General features: G+C 42.2%; 1 protein-coding gene across 5 annotated transcripts; it reads left to right on the top strand.

The window, feature by feature from the left end:
- Positions 1-718: 718 nt before the first annotated feature.
- brca2 (BRCA2 DNA repair associated) lies at positions 719-18,328 on the top strand. Of its 5 annotated transcripts, none has more exons than XM_072701387.1 (27): positions 719-858; positions 1,249-1,334; positions 1,473-1,715; positions 1,824-1,896; positions 2,675-2,724; positions 3,545-3,573; positions 3,661-3,772; positions 3,874-3,929; positions 4,052-4,136; positions 4,570-5,529; positions 5,633-9,757; positions 9,967-10,065; positions 10,144-10,213; positions 10,299-10,756; positions 10,891-11,087; positions 11,326-11,513; positions 11,660-11,830; positions 12,524-12,881; positions 13,261-13,416; positions 13,497-13,644; positions 13,735-13,847; positions 13,942-14,143; positions 14,623-14,789; positions 14,950-15,088; positions 16,720-16,976; positions 17,293-17,436; positions 17,590-18,328. In XM_072701387.1, the coding sequence occupies exons 2-27, from the start codon at positions 1,301-1,303 to the stop codon at positions 17,962-17,964; spliced, it is 9,009 nt and encodes a 3,002-aa protein (XP_072557488.1). In that variant the 5' UTR covers positions 719-858; positions 1,249-1,300; the 3' UTR covers positions 17,965-18,328. The 5 variants fall into 5 exon arrangements, with proteins under 5 accessions (XP_072557488.1, XP_072557487.1, XP_072557489.1 ...); XM_072701386.1 differs by having other exon boundaries at positions 3,542-3,573; positions 4,573-5,529; XM_072701388.1 differs by having other exon boundaries at positions 3,542-3,573; positions 10,894-11,087.
- The last annotated feature ends 39 nt before the right edge of the window (positions 18,329-18,367 follow it).

Here is an 18,367-nt window from a genome sequence, read left to right as displayed (position 1 = left end):
TACGGGCCATAATATGAGATATCCCTGTCCTTCACAGGGAACTCACACAACTGCATAATGAATGAAAGAATGAATGAATGAACACTCCTTTTGATCACGGATGTGAACTGCATTATCCAAAGTAAACCTATTCAAGCACAGGAGAACACTTTGTCTCTCTACATTTAAATGTATATTTAAATATTTTTATTACATAAAATTTATAATAAACCAAAAATTCTCACAGTGTAATGATTTGAGTTTATGATTAAACAAAACAATTTAAGTCGAAATATATAAGCGTTATAAACCTACGTGCTTAGATATAAAAAAAATCCAAACATAAACATGCATGCATATAAAGGAATGTATATTCCAAAATGGGAGCTACCCAACCCTTTCATTGTTTCAACATGCATGAAATATTAAATTTTGCGTTCTTTTTTATCACCATTCTTTCTGTTAGAAGTCTGTATTGCCGCAACAATCGTCCGTAAAGTTGCCGCACTGCTAACGGAGATAGAACTGGACGGGTTTCAGAAGTTTAGTACGAATAACAGGGAGGTACAATTGTGTCTTACCATATAATGTATTTGAGTAATATGGATAAAGTTTTAAGCTGTCCCTACTCTTATTTCCCAACATTCACCCGTAGTTCTACTTCGATCCCGCCCACCGTGACTAGACCAATTTCTGATTGGCTGAAACCTGCCGTATATGTCAGACACGTGATAGCTACTGGCGCGAGCCATGAAAGTGGTGTAGACCGTCAGATTGGTCGGAAGTGTAATTCGATTGCAGTTTTTCCTGCACATTAAATATATCTATAGGCATAGGACACTACTGTAAGGACTCGTTTTGTGTGACACCGTGTAAGAGGTAATTGTGAGTTTTTTTATGCTAAAAAGTGATGTCATTGCTCTTTGTCGGAGGTCGGGAGTCTACCTTTGGACTTGTGTTGCTATTGCGATCGTAATTTGTTAGCATAATACTTAGCTTGTCTTTGATTATTCGCTAGTTTTTTTTATTGGTTTAGTGTCGTTAATTACTTCACTGTCGCAGAATGGTAGTGGAACGAGATTCCTATCCATCTAGTTAGCTGTTTATCTGCACTTTTTATCGCACTTACTAGCTACACAGACTGAACACATAGCAGGTACACATACTGTAGCATCTACTGTATCTCAATTCGTACATCCAGAAACCGTGACCACATGAAACGTTATTTAATGTCATCGAAATGTCCTCACTGAGTTTTTTTTATTCCAGATTAATCGCAAAAATACGCCATGCTGCTCTCTATGATGAATATGTGTGTAAGATGTTAGAAGTATTAAATCAACACGCTAGAGAAGGTGAGCTTTGATTTTGTGTTTACATATTGAACAAGTAAATGAGGTTATCATTATGTCAATATTTCTACCAGTATTTCTAAGCATTACAATGTCCTGATTAAGTTGTCTTTTTTTTTAACTGATGTCTTCTGTGTGAAGAATTGGGGACACTTTGTCCAGACTGGTTTGAGGTGCTGACTGTGAAAGCCTCCACCAAAGTTGAAGATGGGGACTCTGGTCAAAAACCTAGAAATTCCAGGTTCCCAAGTGAACAGGAGGCACCACTGGAGAAACCAGCTGCGTGCAGCCAGATGTTCTCCACACCCAAGATCTTTAGGGGTCAAGAGAGAATGTCACCCAAACCCATAACCCAAGATGAGGCCCTACACTGTAGTGAAAAGGGTGAGTTTAGATGCGTTGTTGATGGGTCTGTTTTTAATAATGCCGGCATGCTGTGTGGTTCCGTACATCTACATGAAACTCACACAGATTTTCCTAATAAATGTATAGGTGCAGATAGACGGCCAGAAAATTTGTATTGTATGGATACCAGTCCTTGTTTATTTGGATCTACAAATACCAGGTATTTATACTTGTATGTCACCTAATGGATGTAAAGGGGTTTTCAGTTGGCTGGCAAACTAATTCATGGGTAGCACTTTTATACTGTCATATAGTGGTGTAACAGTTCTGAAATGGCAAATGAAATCACCATACAAGCGTTCACGATCTCCTTTGGCAGTTCTGGAAGACAGAACCATGATATCCTCAACCCGCAGGTGCAACTTGTTGTGCTCTCAGTTATGTTACTGATGTTGCAAAACTCATTTTTCATTTCGTAATTAACACTATAACACATGTAAATCATAAAATAATTCTGTTTAAAGTTATGGCAAACTGTATATTTTGTAAATTTTACACACCAATTCTTTTTTATTGTCTTCCAACTGTGTGTGTCACGTGACCTTTTTTTGGGCCAATCATGTTCAAGTGATCATGCCTGCGGTAAAAGCTAGGTGTTTTTGTTTTTTTTTGCTATGCTAGTTAAATTAGGTCAAGGTGGATAATAACCATAAGATTACAGAGCAGCTGGGCGTATTCAGTTAAGTGTTGATAATCCAGATGAGTGTAGTATTTCATTTATTTCATTTACTAAGTTATATGTGTCTATTAAAGAAATACATAAGGTAAGCCATAATGAAGAGTATATGACACATTCATCTTGTGTATTAGTGCCATTGCCGTGTCCCTAAATAGCTAAATACTTTTCTCAAGACTCAGGTTAATTGGGTTCTGTAATAATGGGAATCTTATTAAGATAAATGAATATGCATATTACGTATAAGAATATTGTTTTTCAGGAGTGCTGTCAGAAACCAACATAGAGGTCAACCATCAAAAGGTTTTCTTGGTAAGATTGCAAATTCATGGCCATTTTGGTAGTATTTTATTTCACAGTAAATACATTTGAATTCCTTTTAATTCAATAAAGGGCCTTTGCATCACCATTTTTTATTTTAATGCCCCTTTCACATATAACACCTATTCTTCATAATGGATAACAAAATTATAATTGAGTGATTTCACATGAGCTGTAACCTTTACTATTATAGCCACATGACTCAACTACAGCTTGTTGAAAAGTTCCAAGTGTGTTGGGCTTACAAGACTCTGAACTGACAAAAAGAATCACTGAAACTACGCCCTAATCTAAACCTCTCCTAATCTGCTTCTTTCATGAAAATGGCCTGAATTGTAGCCTAAAGTATGTATGGAAGGGGCATGGAAATGAAATTATTGTATAGGTTGTGAATTTTAGTTTTTTTTTCCCGCTCAAAGCCTCTTAACTCCTATACCCCTTTGAATAACAACACACTTTTTGTTTGAAAGCAGGTAAAGAATTGTTTCTTCCCAATCATATTGTATCCCTTTCCCCACATGCCTTTTTTGAGTCTCAAATGTAGTGTAGAAAAAAATGCCATATGTCAAAGGGGATGAAAAAATATATACATACAAACATTTCTGAGCTCAGGAAGTTATGTGTAATTTACATTACATTATTAAATTCACATTACATTATTAAATTCACATTACATTAGTAATTAGTAATTAATTTTGGAAATTTACTAAATTTAAAAGGGAATGACCTTCCATAGTTTATCGTTATTATTTGCTGAAACTGCTGGAAGTTCATAAAAGTGTCTTTTTTTTTAACCCCCCACCCCCAGAAGACCTCTTGGACACACCAGGGAGCTCAATGGTATGTGCAAAACATTAATTATATAATTTTTTTAAATGCATAAAATCAAAATTAACATGCTGTTGCTCTCACTTGTCTTTTTTTCAGCCCACATCAGTGAAACGCATTTCTGAAAGCTTGGGAGCACAGATTGATCCTGATGTATCCTGGACCAGTTCTCTCAACACACCACCAGCTATGTCTCCCACGGTCATTCTCAGTAAGGAAATCATATCGCCTACAGTGCCTACCTTTTAAATGGTATTCTAATAGATTTGTGTCTGCAGTAATTAAGTTTTTTTTTTTTTTTTCTTCTCTCAGCTAAACCCGACAATAGTGCATGCTCCGTAACCTGCACTGGAGACAAGCGAGAGTTTGTAAGTAATTCCAATTGCTGCATCATTTTTTTTTTAATTGAGGAATACTTGTTTTTGTTAGGTGTTGCTACAGTAGGAAAAGGCTGATTACTTGATTCGATTTCTGCTCTTTTCTTTTACAGTTTGTACGGAAGCTCTTCCCCTCTCTTTCTGAAGCTTCTGGAATCCCAAACTCACTGGACAAAAACAAACAATTGCTGCTGTCTGGTGAGTTGCTACAGTTTACTTTCATTTATACCCTTACAATAGTTATAGCATTATGCCCATTATGTAAATGACATATCCATTCATTATGCTTTTATGCCTGTTTATTCAGTACGAGGTCTTGGTGGGCCTTGAGTCTTTCCCAGAGCACACAGTCAGACACTGGCCAATTTAGAGCCACCAGTTCACCTAAACAGCATATTTTTCGACCAAGGGAGGAAACCAAAGTGGGGATAGCATGCGAGCTATGCAGATGCAAAGCCAGTCTACACTCTGGGGGTGTGAACCCACTGTGTTCAGTACTCAGCCAGCATGTTACCATACATAACATGTACATCATGTCTGAATTTCATTGTGTTTGTAATTTCAGATGCTATCTGCATTTTCAGTCATTTATATAAAGTGTCATGACAGTATTTCAACATTTTATCAACAGAAGATGTTGCCTGTTTGGATAAGAAGGACCGCTTTGGAGCATTCTCACCAGACGTGACAGTGAAGCCGAAATTGCCAGACGCCATTCAGGACAGGGAGGTCCGCAGGACAGTAGCCCGTGTCCTGGATGGAAATGAGGACGTTATCTCGTTTTTTTTCAGTAACAGTAGCAGCAGTTCATTGAGGAAAGTGAAACCTGGGGAGGGAGTGAAGAGGAAAGAGGGTAATTCAATACGGAATGGATTAGCAACTAGTGTCTTGAATGTGGCCTCCAGAGACACCAGGCCGGAGATTCGCATGCAGCCTATCAAAAAACCGGGAGATGAATCCCAGCTGATGGTGGATTGTTCTGTCCCATGGACTCCAATGACTTTGCCTGATTCAATATTACAGCCTTTGCCAAAAGAGGACACTACTGTTCACACAGACATATCAGTCAAACAGCTGGTTGGTCGGATTTTACCTAAAGTTCCTCCAGCATGTAGTGAGAGTGATGCAATGGAGAGTGCTTCTCCAGTACAGTGTGATTCTGTTGTTCCTCAATGGAAAAATATTGTAAAAAGTCAAGGAAATAACAGAGAACAGTGTCCCAGTCCTTCTAAAACAGAGACTAGGGGAGCAGAGAGGGGGGGAATGGGACATTTGACCACAGATGAGCTCCTACTCAGTGTTCAGCTGCCTAATGTTAACATGAGCTGTAACCCAGCTGGAGATTTCACAGGAGACGCGGCCATAGAGAAACCATCTCAACACAATGTAGAGGGACAGAAAGAAGTGTCAGTCTCACAGGCACCCGAGTCTCTGGCTGAGGACTCATTGAAAAGCTGTTCTCCTGCGATGCCTGTTCAGAAACCTTCCAGGAAGTTTGTCTATTCTCTGCTAACTCCTAGCCCATCCAGTCATACAGTCCAAAGCTCAGGAACCTATCAGCAGTCTGATTGTACATTGCCTACACTTTCAGGTAAGACTCTAAATTTGCTTTTGTATTGTTAATTAGATCAATAACTTTATTGGTCATTTTTATCAGTAGCTGGAGTTCTTATTTTTTCTTTTCTCTTTTTCAGAAAGTTCAGCAGTTCAGCGGCAATCTCATTGTGTTGTATCATGCAGTGATGGAGAAGAATGTGCTGATGTCACGGACATGTTGGATTTAAAAAATCGTGTGTTTGAAAAACATGACCGTACAGCAGCAGAAAATGCTGTGCTTAAAGTTTCATGCCAGGAGAATGATGACCAGGCACGTGCTGCTTTTACAGAGGAGCTTAAGAAGGATGTCCCCTCTGGCAAAGACTGCATCAGCGAGACCCCTTTCCAAACAGCTGCCCAGAATGGCTGCATGGACACACCTTGCTTTGCCACTCGGGGACAGATGGACAGATATCTACCGGAAACATCAAATGAAACCGAGCCAAACGAAACAATTGAGTTGACAGCTGGCCAGCAGAATGCCTCTGCTAAGAGTGGCCTTAGTCAATTTTGCACTATCCCCAATGAACCAGTATGGGCCACAAAACAGATTATAGTGGACTATAATAACTATAGTGACTGCATATCTAACGCAGTAAATGAACTGAGTAGTCAAAGGCAAGACAGCCGCTACCATACCACTCTGTCTGATGTTTCCCATGTTCCTAGGTTATTAGATGATATCAGCCCTGGAAAAGGAAGACTGGAGGTTGGTTTCAGAACTGCTAGCGAGAAGATCATTGTTTTGCCATTTGAGGCAATACAGAGAGCAAAAGTTTTACTCAACGAAGCAGCAGATGGCGACCTCACAGGAAAAGCCATTGGTCAGAAAAACCTGTCAGTAAATTCAATGGCTCACAACACAATGCAAGCCAAAGAATCTGACATCAAAAGCAACTGCCAGAGCCTGCAGGATCTCACTAAATATCCTGAGAATGTTATGGTGGAAGTGGGGCCGCTGTATAGATCTGATGCTGAGAGAGCCATTAATGTCCACAGTAATTCCAGTAGGCAGTCTTCAACAACCAAAATTACTGGTTTCAAAACTGCCTCTAACAGTGCAATTCATGTGTCCTCTACAAATCTCAAGAAAGCCAGGGAGTTGCTTGATGAGACAGATTATGGGAAACATGCAGAGAAATATTCAACCCCCACTGGTGCAAAAAATGGACAAGGAATGACAGAAGAGGAAGACTGCAAACCTAAACCCTCTGCAGCACCAGTGGCTGCAGTCTTGTCTCCTGCTCATCCCTCTGCAAAGGGTTGCTTGGAAGCTCACTGTTTTCTGACTGCCTCGCAGAAGGCAGATGTTACTGCGCTCTGCAGCCTTCTGGAAGAGGCAGACAGTCAATTTGAATTCACACAGTTTAAGCAAATAAATACGGACTCTAGCAGCACAGGTGTGGCTCCTCCAGGCAGTCAAAGTGATGAAGAAGTAGATCCTGATTTTTTGACAGGAATAGATTTCAATGATAGTTTCACCACCCTTGGACAAGTGACAAGACGGCAATCGGCTATAACTGAAGTAACAGTGCTGGATGAACCCACAGAAAATTCTGACCTAAAGCACAATGGACAAAAATTCAATGTTACAGGTGAAGCTGAGGCAATTTCAAGCGGTGCTTTAAACAACATGATTGACAAAGGCACAGTGAAATCTTTGCACCCTAAGGATATGGATAGATTATTTGTCCCAGGTGTCATAGCCAACTCCAGAAACTGTGGTGGTTTTTACTCAGCTCAGGGTGTGAAAATTACTGTTTCAATGGAACGTCTCAAAGAGGCTTCAGGTGTATTTGATGGTCTAGATGTTCTCTGTACTTCTGCCTTAAATTCTGGTGAGGATTTGGGTTTATCAGCAGAGAAACCAAGTGCATTGCAAACTGACAGCATTGTGAAACGTGCAAAGCAAGACACTCTACAAAAGGTATCTTATTGCCCTAATGAACAGCATGAGTCATGCAAAGAAAAAATGAAGGAATTTTCAAAAAAGGACTTTACCTCATCTGTGGTGGAGACAGGTAAATATATTGAGAGTGACTTTAATGAAATGAGAAAAACTGGAAATATTACTGGCATCACTCCACATTTCGTGGGCTTCAAAACAGCTGGAGGAAATGCTGTGAGTGTGTCTGAGAGAGCTCTTAGCAAAGCAGCAGCAATATTTGCAGACTTAGAAGAAGTAAAGGCAAGTACAGATGAAGTAGGACATCAACTGCCTATTGAAAATCAAAAAAGGAAAAATACTCCGATAAAAATCCACGACTCACAGGCAAAGTGTGGTGACTTCATTCTTAACGTTACTGACAAACTGCAAGTCGGATTAAATGAGCTGGAAGAGAAAATGAGCAGCAATTCGAAAGATGCGATAAACATCGATTATGGTGTAGGGTATGTTTCCAAAAAAATAAATGTGGAAATAAACAACATTGCTGATAAATTAGCTGATGTAGATGCCTGCCAGACCAGCATAAAAGCACGATCTAATTGTGAAAACATTGCAAAAAGCAACCTTCTAGATAATGATGAGTTAAAGTATGTTGAAGATATACATTTTCCTAAGGTACATCAGAATGTCGATACTAAATTTAAATGCCCTTTTCTAAAAACTCCAGAATATGAAAATTCGGTAGCAGGTTGTAGGCTGGTTTTGTCTTGTGATCTTCAGGGAAAAGGAGGAGGTTTTACGACAGCTAGTGGTAAAATGGTGTCCATTTCAGATACAGCGCTTCAGCAAGCAAAAGCCATATTCAAAGATTGTATTGATTCTCCGGGTTGTGAAACAACAGGTGATGTCCAATGTGAAACGAGTCCTAGAAAGATTAATACAGTCAAAAGAAGAAAGGAGTGTCCAAGTGCCGATGAGGTGCCTGTGTCACCACAAAGTCCACAAGAAAAAGCTCATCTCAAGGACAAGAACAGCTCAATGGTCAATGAAGCAGGTACTGAAATGCAGAGAATAAGTGTAATATCACACCTTACTCCAGGGACAAGCAACTGTGGGTTTAGCACTGCAAGTGGGAAAAGGGTGTGTGTCTCTGAAACTGCTCTGCTGAAAGCCAAGACCTTTCTTGAATCTGATGAAGAATTTCTTAAGAATCCCAAAGAGCATGTCACAACAGAACATAAGGGAGTTTCAAGTCTAAACATTCCACTTAAAAGTGGCTGTGGTTTCAGTACAGCAAGTGGTAAAAGGGTGTCCATTTCCACAAAATCCCTTCAGGAAGCAAAAGTTTTGTTTTCTGACATGGAAAGTGCTTCATTGTGGGAATCTGGAGCAGAAGCCAAAGAAGAGAGCAAGAGAAAGGAATTTAGTATTTGTCCTTCTGATTCAGGGAAAAGTAATTGTGGGTTCAGCACTGCTAGTGGAAAGAAGGTGTCCGTGTCTGAAAAAAGCCTCATGAAAGCGAAGACTCTTCTTGATCAGAATGATGAAAAAATGGGGCAAGAGAAATGTGGTGAAACAGACAGTTTTATAGCGAATTTGTCAGCAATGCACACCACGGACAGCAATATACAAGCGTCTCTTTCAGCAAAAACAATAAATTGCAGAATTTTTAGGTCTAGCACCTGTCAAGAAAACAGCCTATGTTCAGAAATTCAGGCAAAGAAAAATGTTAATGTTGGAGCCTCCTACAGTGATCCAAGAACACAGCAGTCTAGTTTAACGAACTGTGATGGCAGTTTAGAAGTAATAGTGAGTGCAAAGAAGAATGAAGTAACAGTAAATGAAAAAAGCTCTGGTTGTGCTCAGTATTCAGACGATGTGCCTCGTGGTGACAGAACGATTACTTCAGTCTCTCCTGTATCATATGATTGCTCAGCAGCTGTGCTAGAGAAGCGTGATGAAATTGAACAAAACAGAGACATTCCCCTTCAGGTGCTTGGTGCAGAACAAACAGGGACACCAAAAATACATCAGAATTGCTTGCCCTCTTCAGGAACAACTGTAGGCGATTTCTCCCCACTTAACCTGCAGTCCCTGGGCCTTGGATATTGCACAGAAACTCAGCAGCAGTACTTTGAGCAGGAGGCTATGGCTTGCACAAAGGCCCTTCTTCAGGATGAGGATGAGGCTGCGAATAGGAGAATTTCTCAAAAGGTTTCTAAAGAATCATCTTGTGGACCAAGAACTGCTTCCAAGTTTAATGACACGCATCACTCTGAGGAACAGAAACTGAGAAATGGAAAAAGGCTTCGAGCAATGGACTCTGCTTTGAAAGGTGAACTTTAGCTTTATACGAAATCCATTATCTCCCTTCAGTATGATCGCATCTTATCCAGTTAAAGGGGTAAAACCTGGTACCTTTGAATTATAAGGATTTATCTTGAGACTGCACACTTCCATTTATAAAAGTAAAAATCATACCTGCCATCGGCACCCTGTATAATAATGGATTACTGATTTTTTTTTTTTAATTTTTATAAACAGGTCAACCCCCTCTGAAAAGGCAGCTTTTGGAAGAATTTGACAGAACTTCAGTTGGTGGAACATGCTCTTTCCTGGTTCCCCTAAAAAGCAGCCCAGATGGTGATGAGACCTGAATTATATCAATGAGCAATTCGCTACATAAGGTTCCTATGTTAATCTTCCCTTTCTTTGTTCCAGGTACACTAAAAGACCGAAGAACCTTCAGGTACAGCATGCCCCTCCAGCCTAATGTGACCCGACCCTTTGGGTAAGCCTTCAAATTAAACAGAAGGGAGAATACAATGTGAGTTTGAAACTCTGAATTTTAATAACACTCAATTTATATTCCTCAGTGATAAAACTTTGCTGGAACAAAGGGCGAGGAAGGACTCGTCCCTCCTGAACAGCAGATGTGGGAATCCCCAGGACGCTGCTTTTGTGCCTCCTTTTCGGAAGCCACCCGAACCAAAAGATGCTGTGTCTCATGGTCCAAGTAGGCACTCGGGTGTCTTCATACCCCCTTTCAAAAACAGAAACCTCAGGATGAACAGCAGTCTGCAAGAGAGTGTAACTCAGGTCCAGAATGGCAGGAAATCTCCCGGATCTGTTGCAGAACCAAGCAAATATATTCCTCCTGCCAAGCGGAGATCAGAGCCAATACCCTCAACAAAAACCAGTTCAGAAGGTGTTTGTGGCCACAAGGCTAATCCCAACAATGACATTGTTGAAAAATGTGAAGAAAAGGGATTGGAACAAGGGATCCCAAGTGCACGTCCCGCCTCACCGTATGGAAACACTGTTCAAGTTTCTGGTAATCTTTTTTCTTTTACCTAATAGCATAGTCATGAGGGAACAGAGCACACAATAAGAGCACAATTGGTTTAAAAGTGCCTCAGAATTACAGTCTGTGCTGGATTAGCCTGACTTAGGAATCATGGTTGTCAGTAGATGCAGGGTTGCAGGGTCTCGAGAGCCTGCGACATACCCGAGACCTTCAGGACATGAGAATCATGAAGAAGAAGCGGCAGACCATTAGACCCCAGCCGGGAAGTCTCCTCCTGGCAAAGACTTCCGGGAAGACGAGGTTGTCCTTAAGAAGTGCATTTGGAGGAGGCTGTCCAGTCAGGCATTCCCAAGAGGAGGTAGGCCACACCATGCTGGCTAGAATCACCCCCCTTTCTGCATTACCCTAAATAATAGTAGTGCGACAGTCATATCTCTTATGTAACTTCCTATGACCAGTTTTTTTCTTAATACTGCACATAATATAATAATTCTTTTATCCTTAACTGTAATTTATGTATGCTCTTTTATATGTCAGATGATTTTTTATTTATTTTTATTTTTTTTTTAACCCTTTTCATGTTTTTTTTCCTTCAGCTGTATAAGTATGGTGTCCACCAGGGAGTTTTCCAGATCAGCAGCGAAAACGCCGAGTCCTTCCGTTTCCGCTATGCTGACTACTTCAGCCAGGAAACGCTGATTGCAGAGGGGGGTGTTCAGCTGGCCGATGGTGGTTGGCTCATACCTGATAATGAGGGCACTGTGGGGAAAGAGGAGTTTTACAGGTGTGAAATTCAGCAGTTGAAGACTGAGTAGTGCCTGAGTAATGGTGTGGAATTCTGACATTTAAAGTGCAGTCATTCAAGGCATGGAATGAATGAATTGTTTAACTGTTAATTGCCTTTCTTTGGATGCCTGTGTGTCACCATAGGGCCCTGTGTGACACCCCTGGTGTGGACCCCAAATTAATAAGTGAAAGCTGGGTATACAATCACTATAGGTGGGTGGTTTGGAAACTGGCTTCTATGGAAAGGTCCTTCGCCCGAGTGATGGGCAGCCTGGGTCTCACCCCGCAGCGGGTCCTGCTGCAGCTGAAGTACAGGTACTATATTATATACACATCTGTGTGTGTTTAATATACAGTGCAGTGCAAAAATCTGAGCGTATATGCAAATGAAGAGTAACAGTAAAATATAAGAAGAATTTCTTCTGTTCTGCAAAAAGTTACTGATACCTAGTGGGATGGCTAGATAAGCAGCGCTTCAGGTGCCAAACCTCTCCTCAGGGGCACCCCAGCCATTCCCTGTATTTGTTAAATTCCACCACCAGCTCACTTCACTCAGCTGAATAATTTGCAATATGCTAATGACTGAGTCAGTAAACGCAGGGGTATATCAGGTGGTTGCTGCAAATACTGTGGTAACTTTACGAGAGGTTCAAAATCAGAGTTTCACATCATTTTACACCTCAGCCACTTTTCAGGCTGTCTGACATGCCTTGACATTTTTAAATATTTCACCTATCTAAAAATATTCATCTTAAAGTGCTACATTTGTTTGTATTCTGCACAAACTCAGCACCTATAATCTGAGACCATTTAAAATGTCAGTCTTTTTTTTTTGTTTAAAGCAACTGTAAACATACACTTTTCATCATTAAACAATTTTCGTTGACTGCCTAAGACATTTGCACTGTACTGTACAGTATATTTCAATTTTTTAATACAATTGATTGCCGATTCGAGCATAGAGCACGTTGTTCTTATTTTTAAAAATCTGTTTTGGATTTCCTTCAGGTATGACCTTGAGATTGATCAGAGTCGGCGGTCGGCATTGAGAAAGATTATGGAGAGGGACGACACTCCTGCAAAGACCATGGTGCTCTGCATCTGTGGCATCGTTTCGACCGGTTCGGACCGCACCAAGAGAAAGACCACCCAGGGTGCGGACGCCAAGGTGGATTCGACCACGGGACTCATTTGTGTCACAGATGGGTGGTACTGCATCAAGGCACTGCTGGACACCCCACTAACAGTAATGGTGCAGAAAGGTCGTCTCACAGTAGGTGTGAAAGTCGTGACCCATGGAGCTGAATTGGTTGGATCCCAAGATGCTTGTACCCCTTTGGAGGCACCATCAAACCTCATGCTCAAGGTAAGAACCCACTGAAAGAATACAGTATTGCAGCATACATTTCTCATTAAACTGTATTGCATTCATGTTCCTGCAGGTGTCCTTTAGGTAGTCTACAAGCATGCTTTAAGGTGTGATTGTGTGCTTCACTCATGTCTGTGTATAAGTCAAAGCCCTCTGATGGACTCATATGTCATACAGGTTGTCCCCTGGGCTCATGCTTATTGGACAGGCACCCCCTGCTGGATAAGCAGTTATAGAAAGTAGATGGATAGATGTAGCCAACTTTGCTTAAAAGAACAAAAACTCAGGACTTTACCAGGGGTTTAAGGTAGGAAAGTGCTGGTTCGTAATGCAGTACTTTAATCACTATTCCCTGTGTTAAATGTCATGGTTTCAGATTTCAGCCAACAGCACCAGAGTAGCAAGATGGGACACCAAGCTAGGCTACCACCATGACCCTCGCCCACTGAAGCTTCGGCTGTCTTCTCTGTATAGCAATGGAGGCCCAGTGGGCTGTGTTGAAATAATTGTGCTTAGAAGTTACCCGACCCAGGTGCGTTACGGCCGATTTAAGAGCACAGTCGCGGCTTGTTTTGAGAGACGCATCTAAAGAATGTTCACGTTTTCACCCAGTGGATGGAAAAGAAAGCAGACGGAGCCTATGTGTTCCGCAGTGGACGCGCGGAAGAAAGAGAAGTTCAGAGACACAGTGCTAGCAAGCAGAAAACCATGGAGACTCTCTTCGCAAAGATTCAGGCCCAGTTTGAGAAGGACCAGGCAGGCAAGTACCTCAGTTATTTTCCTGAAAAACAAGAACTGAACTACTGAATTTCACTGAAGGCAATTGTACCAATCAGCATTCATATTGCAGCCAGGAACAGATGCAAAAGCAAAGGGAAGAGGTTGAGTCGCCAGGAAATCGAAGCTCTGCAGGACGGAGAGGATTTACACGAAGTCGTAGACAATGATCCTACTGGCGTAGAGGTGAAGGAAGTCTGCCATCCTGTCATTTCTGTGGGCCTTTTCTTTTTAATTTCCTGGAAAGGGAAATGTTCACCTTAGCACTTCTGTGCATCAGGCTTTGCTGAGTGAGAAGCAGCTGGAGATCCTGAGCAGCTACAGACAGTCCCTGGAGCAGAAGAAACGGGATGAGTTGCAGGAGCGATTCCACCAGGCCCTGGAGGAGACCCAGAAGGGACAGGGGAGCTTGAGTGACAGGGAGGTCACACCAGTATGGAGGCTGCGTGTGTCCGACTGCTGGGAGACACCAGATGGCAGTGGTGAGCATTACCTCCTGCCATGGTCCTGTTTTTGCTTAGAGAATGTGGAGCAGTAATATTGTCTGTGTCATAATGAGTCCATAAGGGCAAGTGTGCTAGTAGGGAGAGTACTGGATAATACGTTACCAACCACATTTACAAAAGTCATCACTGAAGAAGTTAATTATGGGCTATCAAAATGGCTCTTAAAAAAAAAAAAAAAGTAATTTAAATGATTTTAAACATGGCATTGTGTTCACCTAACATGCAGTCAGTGTGTTCAGATTCATTGAAAGTTGTCACAAAAATGTCAGCTGCTCTGTAATTGAACTGTAAGTTTTATGTGTATATTAGCACTGTGAAGAGCTCCATCCATCAAGGTGTACAGCAGTGTAATTGGGCCAACAGGAAGTCCAGCTGCACAACTCTGATCCCTGCCGTCACCGTGACCACTTACCCCGCAAGCGGCCGACCACATGACAATTAGCAATTTTTTGCAGGGTGCTTGTTGAATATCTGGCGACCGTCCTCAGAGCTGCAGACTTTACTGAAGGAGGGAAGCAGGTACAAGGTGTACCAGCTAGCCACGTCGGAGGGCAGGAAGCTCAGCGGCAGCACAAACCTGCAGCTAACTGCCACCAAGAGAACGCGCTTCCAGCACGTTCAGGTATCAGCAAAGTGGCACCCATGTTCCTTCTACTACATTAAGTTCTTGCAGCCAAATGGAACAGAGAAAAAAATAAAACATGTGCAGGAGCAGTATTTTGTGTTGCTGGCAGAAGATAATTCTTTTATCTTGTGAACTGTAGATGTATCTAATCTTCCAGGCATCCCCAGAAAGGCTGACTGAACTCTTCCAGCCCAGAGCATCTGTTAGCTTTGGGGCGCTCATGACCCCTGGGTTCCGCCCCCTGTACGGGGAGGTGGATGTTGTTGGCTATGTCATCTCCGTCGCTGACAGACACGGTAAGTCCCACGGCCGCCTCTGACCCAAGCCCCCCCCCACAGAGAAGCTTTAGCCCCCGGCTCATTCCACCACATCATGCTAAGAAGCACTATTGGAGAACCTCCCTACCCGCTGGCACTGGGCATTACCAGGCCTCTTGCTGATGTGCCAGCCCTCTCCCACAGCCATAACACATGCCAAGACAGACTGGCACTACATTAGCTGCACATACATCCATCCGTCAATTTATTTCTATTTCTGTATTTATTCCCTGCACAATATTCTGTTTGTGTGCCGTCATCTGTTTTCAGTGTAACTACTTTCGTGTTTTGTGCTCTAAGTATATATGTTATGTACAGTGGGCTCCCTTATCTAAGATTTCAGTTATGTGAGGTCAACCTCGGTTCAAAAATATTAATGGAAAATTCTAGAAATAAACAATAATAGTTTTAAATTGTATGCCGTTCTGAGTAGCGTGATGAAATGTTACACCGTCTCGCCCAGGATGTGAACCATCCCTTCATGCAACCTGCTCGTTATTCGCTTAGTAGCCGTCTCAGTTATCAGACCGACTGTCCTGGTGTAGTACAGCTTGTCATCAACTTGTGTCCACGATCAGTTTTGACTGACTGGTTGTAAGTCGATTTGGGAATAAGTCAGCCCTTTATTTTATGTGCAAAAATTGTCATATGCATAGTATACTGTATAAAAATTATATCATCTTTAAGTCATGGTTTATTTTTTTTTAACCTTTTTATCACCATTTTCTTAGTTGATTGCTGCTGGCAGTTGGGGTAGAAACGTACACTCACGCTGTCCGGTGTGACGCAGTCGTGGCCACATATTGGTTATATTGTTAGTTCTTCTATTATTATTAGTTATTGCTATTAATGACTTATTGTGCCTAATTGTATCATAGGTATGTATATGTAGGGGAAAACATACAGGGTTTAGTATTATCCATGTTTTCAGGCATCTGCTGGGGGTCTTGGAACACATCCTCCGTGGATGGAACACATACTCGCTGTTTAATGTTCGAGGGATTTCCCTGGTATCAGTGAGGTATACTCTACCAGTCAGTGCTACTCACTTAACATTTACTAAAAATACACTCAGTCTTCTTTGCTAACAAATAAATTTACAGTATGTTCACCATGTGAGTACCTTTATTAGCAAGAAAATGTCATATCCTTGATTCATCAAAGTAACCTCTTCTATGATAAAATTTGAGGCATTCAAGAGACATTAAATACTGCTCTGTTTCCTGGGTTGAAACAGTTAATTAGTGCATTTAAAGTTAAATGACAGCCTAGAATCTGATTTTGGGATCACCACACAGCCAGGTAACAGGATGTCAGACATACACTGTTACATCCCCTTTCCATGTTATAAATTAAACTTATTTTATTTGATTTATAGATGTTCAGTTAACTTTCCAATGTTTAACAAGAATAAAACATCTGCAGTTTATGAAATAAATGGAGAAGTGGTAAAACCCTGAGGTGTACGCAAACTTTTGACTGGTAGCGTATCTTGTCATTTTGAATCTGATATTAAATGAAAGGGATTGTGGGTGTGGTCATCTGTGTGTGGGGCGGGAGGGGGGGGGGGTGACCACCGGACTGAGCTGAGACAGATCCCCTGTGTGCAGGTGTCTCCCCTGTGATTTACCTGGCTGACGAGCAGCTGCGCCTCGTGGCTGTCCGGGTCTCCTGCAGCCTGCTGCAGCTGGCCCTGGGAGAAGTGGTGCAGTCCCAGGCCCTGCTGGCCCTGAGCAACCTGCAGCCGCGCTGCCAGGCGCCCGTGCCCGTGCCCGTCCTCTACGCTGGCGATCTGGCCCTTGTTTCTGCTAAACCTAAAGAGCCACACCAGCAGGAGGCCAGTGAGCGTTTGAGGAACGCTGTCCAGGTACAGACCAAACAGACGTCCCTTAGACGCTATTGAGGAGAGGTCCTAAGTCCTGTTCCTGTGTAGCCAGCGTGCATGCAGGGTGTCATGCATGCTAATGAATGAATCATGAAACTGAAATATGGAATTAAATGAACCATCCCTCCCTGTCTCACAGAAGATATTGGATTAAATAGCGGTGATACCTCTCAGACCAGGAGGGGTCCCCTTCTGCACTGTACTTTTGTGACACCCTGAAGGGTGCCATTTTTTTGTGTTCTTAGTAAGCTAAGCCAAGCCTGGAATATTTATAATTTTTTTACTTCTTTTGTGGCAGGGCTCTGAGCATTTCTTTAAGCTTGCAGAGGAGAAACTCTTCAGCCTGATCCATTCAAATGGATCGTATTTGCCGCCTCCTAATGGTCCGATTCTTGCTCCCAAAACACCGACCTGGAACGCACGACAACAAGGCATGAATAGTGTAAGGATTTCTAAGCAGTTCCTGATAACGGTTTCCCCTTTAAATTCATCCTCTCCGTTTTGACTGGTTGTTTTATTGCTTTAAATGAAGCCACTCCATGTGGCGTATTTCTTTTCCAAGTGTTCAGTGCGTTTTGTTATGCGTGTCTTACAGGAGACTGGGCCGACCCCTCAGAAATCAGCACAGACGGTTGGGCCTGTCACGCCCGTGAACAGGAAGGCCCCCCCAGAGGGCAGCTCCTCAGTGGACAGGGACCCCAAGAGCATAAAGAGGAAGCGTGGATTAGACTACTTATCCCACATTCCTTCTCCTCCCCCCCTCCAGCTGCTGAAGACCAGCATGTCGCCCGCTGTAAAAAAGACCTTCCACCCACCACGACGGTCAGAGACCCCCGCTCCGGTGAGCAGGCAGCAGCAGACACCACCCATAGCTAAGCCAGTGGAGGGTGAGTGGGTGAGCGATGAAGAGCTGGCCATGATCAATACACAGGCCCTGCTTGACGGGTCGGGCCTGCAGAATCAGGAGTGATCAGGCCAGAATATCAGGAAGCATTATAGCCAATGGGCATGTTCCTTTGCCATGCGAGTCAAGGGCCAAACCCCCATCTCTTTTGGGCCAGGCTGATGTTTCCATAAGTATGTGAATGATATGTATTGTAATATTGGACATCAGCACTTAAGAAAAGGTTGTATTTGTTTTTGTTTTTTTTTTGTTGCTGTTGTTGTTTTTTGTGACTTGTAGAGGTTTGTATTTATTTGGTGGTTTCTTTAATAACTACTGTAAATACGATGTATAAGAGTGAATTCACCTTGCTCTGAGTGACCTGTCACTGTTTTGGTTGTTGCCTAGTTGTTGCTCATTGTGTAAATATTTGAATAAATTGTGTAAGTGATTAACGTGTTTGTGTCTTGGTGTTAATCACGTGTTTATT

This window comes from Paramormyrops kingsleyae, chromosome 17 (assembly GCF_048594095.1).
Source record: "Paramormyrops kingsleyae isolate MSU_618 chromosome 17, PKINGS_0.4, whole genome shotgun sequence".
Taxonomy (NCBI): Eukaryota; Metazoa; Chordata; class Actinopteri; order Osteoglossiformes; family Mormyridae; genus Paramormyrops; species Paramormyrops kingsleyae.
Note: the sequence above shows the minus strand (reverse complement) of the source record. Positions and strands in the feature narration are given on the sequence as shown.